At 28.4% G+C, this 5908-nt stretch overlaps 1 protein-coding gene across 1 annotated transcript; it reads right to left on the bottom strand.

Moving 5' to 3' along the window:
* Nucleotides 1-2640: 2640 nt before the first annotated feature.
* On the bottom strand, nt 2641-3372 carry LOC139425462 (zinc finger protein 468-like). Its single transcript, XM_071180375.1, has one exon. The coding sequence runs from the start codon at nt 3370-3372 to the stop codon at nt 2641-2643; it is 732 nt and encodes a 243-aa protein (XP_071036476.1).
* Between the last annotated feature and the right edge of the window lie 2536 nt (nt 3373-5908).

Here is a 5908-nt window from a genome sequence, read left to right as displayed (position 1 = left end):
AGATTTCCCCCCCCCCCCAAGTCCAAAAATTTTAGTAAACTTACAATGAAAGCTTAATTAAAGCTAAAAGCTTTACTTGCAAATTTTTTGTAACGAAAATAAACCTAGAATAGAATTCATTTATTAAATTCATTATTAAATGACTCATTAATTAAATGAAATTAAATTTTTATCTTCATTTTACTTATTTGGAAAGATAATTATTGTTTGAATAATAAAATAAAATTATAAGTTAGAAAAATATTTACGAAAACAATAGTAAGTGCGGAAATTTTTCAATGTGATCCAACAAAGTAAAACAATTAAGATTTAAACAAAATCATACAATTATCTAAGAACATTTGTTATGTCTATGAAATATATTTTCAAGACTCATTCATTTCATTTATTTATAAAATAATTTTTAAAAAAACCTTATTTTGTGAGTTGAATTTATTTTTAGTTTCATATTGGTTAATGCATAGTCTTGAAAATGAAATGTAACATATTTCTAATAATTGGCGAATTCAATATTTTAACTTTAAAAATTACTGATACTTCTTCTAAGGTAGAAATACTTTATTAAATATGTATCTATTTTGTTAGACATGATAATAATCATTTCCTATAGCACATTTTATCTGCGTAAAAAGAAATATTTTTTAATAACAAAATTGCAAATAACATTGATTTAATTATCTATGTGGTGCTGTTAGTTGTTGAGTGTTTTTGATTAATCATTTAAAAAAAGAAAAACAATGAAGCAAATCACAATTAATATTTTAATAAAATGCATGCACTGTCGTATGACACTTTTAATGAGATTAAATCTTACACTGAATTAAATCTTTACATTAGCCAAAAGTAAATATGAGATATATGTTATTTGAATGTGAAATTGTTTAATTAACAAACTCTTACTCTTAAGAATGATATTCATGAGTATAAGCGTATGAGTATGTTTTAATTTATTTTGTGCACATCATATAGCTGTTTTTGCACATTAAGTTAAACTGTCCTTCTTTCAGCATAAATAAACTCCAAGAGAAGTAATTTTTTGGAAGGAAAAAAAAAACTCTAAATTATCCTTTAACATGATTCAAAGCATTCCATTTTCAAATGAATACTATTATAAATAGAACAAAAAAGCTCCAACTGAATTAAATAAATATATGCTTCCACATTATAGTCCATTCCTCAAAGATACTATCAGTGCTTCTGGCTTTTACAAATAATAAACAGACCTTAGACCACTTTATTTTTTAGACTATAAATTGAAAATAACTATGAAAAAAACATGAAAATAAATATAAAAACAGAATTGAAAAAAAAATTTTTTTGGAAAAACAAAATGCAGTTACCGTAACATGATTTACTGGCTTTCAGAAATTTCTAACTTTTCTATACTATATTTAAAATATAAATCAAGGTTATATTTTTCAAACTATTTCTTTAAAGTAAATTCTCAATGCTATGTTATAACATTTAAACTCTATGAATTACTCTTATTTATGCAAAGACTATAATTCAATACTACTAATCATTATTCAAATCATTACTAATCATTATTCAAAAAAGTAAAATTTTAACTAATTAAATCTTTGACTAAATTTATTTTTGAGACTTTTTTGGTTTTGAATAAAATTGCATTTAACAGTTATCTTGAAGTTAATCAAACTTAAGATGTAATCATATTATGAGAGACTTTGAATCGGTAGGTCATAGATTGTAAAATACTGGTAAAATACTGGATTGTAAAATACTGGAATTGTTGTGGTCACTCAATAGATTGTAAAATTGGTTAAATATAATTGATCTTTTTTATGAGAAATATGTATCCGGCAGCCTAAGTGTTATATACAAGTTATTTTATGTAACTATACCAAGTGTCTTAAAAATCATATTTATTAACTACTTTTTCCAATCTGCAAAAATTTAAAACTTTAAAAAACTATAAATTTCAATTGATTATTAACATTTACCTAACAATAAAAGACTGACAACTTCTGAATCTTATTTAGTTAATATAACTTCTATTCTTTCGCAATAAGTGAAATTTTAATTACAAATATTAATATCAAAAGTAATATTAGATATTTATTTGGGTTTTTCAACACTTGTCTTATTTTAAAATAAAAGAAAACAATTAGTAATAAAATTACAAGAGCTACTTTTATAAAAGTAATTGTACAACATGTGTTAGAAAAGATTTACTAAATAAAAGATGTTACAAATAATTTTAATTAAAAGTTGTGAAAAAAACATTAACTTAAATCCAGGATTCTAATGCTAAGAAAATGAATAACAATTTATATTTTAGTCAAACATAACTGGTTGTAAATAAAGTAATATAATCCAGTAATCAAGCTAAATTAAAACCAATATGAACATGAGTGTAAACATTTAGATCCCTATTATTTAAAAAACTATTTTATCACCTACATCAAAAATATGGTGCGTCAATAGTCTCAACAATACTGTATATAGTCAGATGACATTTCTGAGAAAAACTCTTATTCCATTATACTACAACAGAAAGGTTTCTCACCAGTAAAAACACAAACAGTAAAGTCAGCTTTTGAAAAATTAAAAACTCTTTATATATATATTAAAAGAATGAGGTTTTCCTCCAGTATAAAACTAAAATAAATTAGATGGACCTTAAGTGAAAATAAAAAGAAAGAAAACTTTTAACAAAAACAAGAATATAGCTTTTAAACAGCATGACAAGATTNGTGAAAAACTTTTATTACATATACTACAAGAATAAGGCTTTTCACCAGTATGAACACGACTGTGTTGTATCAGACTACATTTTTGTGAAAAACTTTTATTACATATACTACAAGAATAAGGCTTCTCACCAGTATGAACAAGACTGTGTGTAGTGAGATGACTTCTTCGTGAAAATTTTTTATTACATATACTACAAGAATAAGGCTTCTCACCAGTATGAACACGAGTGTGTAAAGTGAGAGTACTTTTTCGTGAAAATTTTTCATTACATATACTACAAGAGTAGGGCTTCTCACCAGTATGAACACGTCTGTGTTTATACAGATGCACATTTTGAGAAAAATTCTTATTACATACACTACAAGAATAAGGCTTATCACCAGTATGAACACGACTGTGTGTAGTGAGATGACTTATTCGAGAAAATTTTTTATTACATATATTACAAGAATAAAGCTTCTCACCAGTATGAACATGCCAGTGTGTAGTGAGATGACATTTTCGCGCAAATTTTTTATTACATATACTGCAAGAATAAGGCTTCTCACCAGTATGAACACGACTGTGTCTTTTCAGACTACATTTCAGTGAAAAACTTATATTACATGTACTACAAGAATAAGGCTTCTCACCATGAATGAATGCAGTTTTAGACATAGTGTATAATTAATGCTATTTGTTATTAGAAAGACATATTATTAAAATGAACAAACGATAATGATATTAACTGTTTTGAACATGAAATTATCAAATTTGATTTCATTAATAATTTATTCACTTAAACACTGCAGAAATATAGTTCAATATAAATTAAGAAAAGCAAAAAAAAATATATATATATTTTAAACTTTCACAAACTTAAAAGGTTTAACATTATCCATTAAAATATAAAAATACTTTAATTGCCAATTTTAATATTAATGTTCTATCATGCACAAGAAAAGCAAGCTCTTATTCATTACCATAAATATGAGAAGGTCAAAAAAGTCTAATTCTATTAATTGCCTTAAGAGAATAGAGAAAATATTTCCTCAATGTGAACAGGAAAATCACAGTTTATATTTCTGGTATATAAATATCAAATCATTTGTGTTTTATGAAAGTGACAGCTTAATTATCTGCAACTGCAATTTTAATATATTTATAACTGTTTAATAATGCACTGCATGAAAAACTAATCTAAAGCGTTACTTAAACCAAATTATTATTATTTTTCCTTGATTAATTTATCACAATGAGTACTTAAATAAATTATTTCCATATCATTAACTCAAAACAATTAAATGAAACTAATTATATTTGTACACTTTTTAGAATAGAAGTAAAATGCTTTATACAATAAAAAAGTATAATTATTAACTACATTTGGAAACTTATAAATACACAAACTACAAACATTAAATTTCCATATATGTAAATATTTTTCTATCAGAAAATCATTGCAACTGTGACACACATTGCACAGATAGTATTTGCTGTTAGTACCACAACATAGAATGTTACTGCCAGCATAGAATGAGATTGCCTTTAATAATAATGAATCCTTTTGCCAGAAAGAAACTACACAGAAGTAATGAGTAGTTAAATGGGTATATAAATCGTACAGAAAACACAATCTTTAAAGAAAAAATTTATATGCGCACAATATGAATGATATTTATTGTCAGCAAGAAGATATTTTATCATTCACATCGATTTTTTTTTTCATTCACATCGATAAAGAAGATAATATATGAATTAGATCTGCATGGAAACAACTTTTTTAAAGCTCTTTCTATGTTGTTTCCATTACTACGATGGAAAGTCACTCTACATTTGTAAGAATATGGAAACTGCAAGAATATGGATAAAGCTTATAATGAAGCAGGCTTATAAATTTAATCCAAGCAGGAGCAAATCAAAAACAATTTTTGTTAAAGCTTTTCCTTACACAAAAAGGGTAAATTAAAGTCGTCTTCGGTATAAGTAAGAAAGTAAGTTTTAATATAGTTTATCTCAGCAAAGAATTTTTCAACAAATAAGTAGTTGTTTACGTTATCGGTTGCCTACTTCAACACACCTGATGTCCAGAAACTTAAGACAGTTTTAAAAAATAGAATATCAGCTGATATTTGGTCAATTTAGGAATTGGTAACTGGGCGGAGTGAGCTTGACGCTAGCTTTTATCCATCAATCTTCTTATAACCCTATATTGATTGTGTAGTGCCGTAGATAGGAGGAACCCGCAAGAGGAAGTGAAGGTCCTATCTTTCCGATGGCAACGAAAAACCGGTTTTCAGGTTTGCCTTATTTTTGTGGTTTATCTTATTATNTTCACAGTTTACATTGAACACACCTCTGATTGCGATCGAGGAATTTCTCGGATTCAAGAACTTGCTGGGATTGCCCAACAATCAGCAATGACGTCAAAATAATCAGACTTTCTTGCACAGTGAATAAACAAGAAAAGAAAGCTACAAGCACATATCGCGTAAAAAAAGCTATTTGAGAGAACGATGATCATTTTTCCGTTTATTTCAAATCATCGATGCTTCAAATGCTGTTTCCTGTTGGACTCAGTGGAAGCATGTTGAATTTGAAGAAGAGCCTCAGAACTCATATAAATCTTGATAGGCTAAATCAGTGGTTCCCAACCTGGGGGGTCCCGCAGTGTACTGATCGTTAAGACACGGTTCTCAGCAGATCACCGAAGTCAAGCATCACTGGCTACGATCAGTGTGCGGGTGGGTGACCACTTGGATCAGTCTGCGTAGGGACCGAGGGTGTGCGGTATTGGTCCTCGTTAAACTGTGCTACCGTAAAGTGCTCGACTTCGCGCGCAGGTCGTCGGGCTACCGAAGCAGGGGTGCCATCCCCTCCGCAGAGGATCAAAATTGTAATGGCATGTCTTCGGATCATCCTCCGGGATGTTTCCCAGACCGTCGCCAATAGCCCATTGTGCAGCTCTAGTGCGATGTAAATTAACAACAACAACAATAACCAACCTGGGGGCGATCGCCCCAGAGCTCCTCATGTTGGCGATTATCCTTAGGGGGGCGACGAGTATTCAAAAGATAAAAATTGCTAATAATATTAATGACAAAAGCTATTTGAGATCGAAATTGAAAACATATATGAAGCTTATGGTTTTGGTGTAGACTAAGAATTACGATAGTTAAAAATTCAAACATTTCAAGTTCAGGATCGTTTTCGT

Source organism: Parasteatoda tepidariorum, chromosome 4, assembly GCF_043381705.1.
Source record: "Parasteatoda tepidariorum isolate YZ-2023 chromosome 4, CAS_Ptep_4.0, whole genome shotgun sequence".
Taxonomy (NCBI): domain Eukaryota; kingdom Metazoa; phylum Arthropoda; class Arachnida; order Araneae; family Theridiidae; genus Parasteatoda; species Parasteatoda tepidariorum.
Note: the sequence above shows the minus strand (reverse complement) of the source record. Positions and strands in the feature narration are given on the sequence as shown.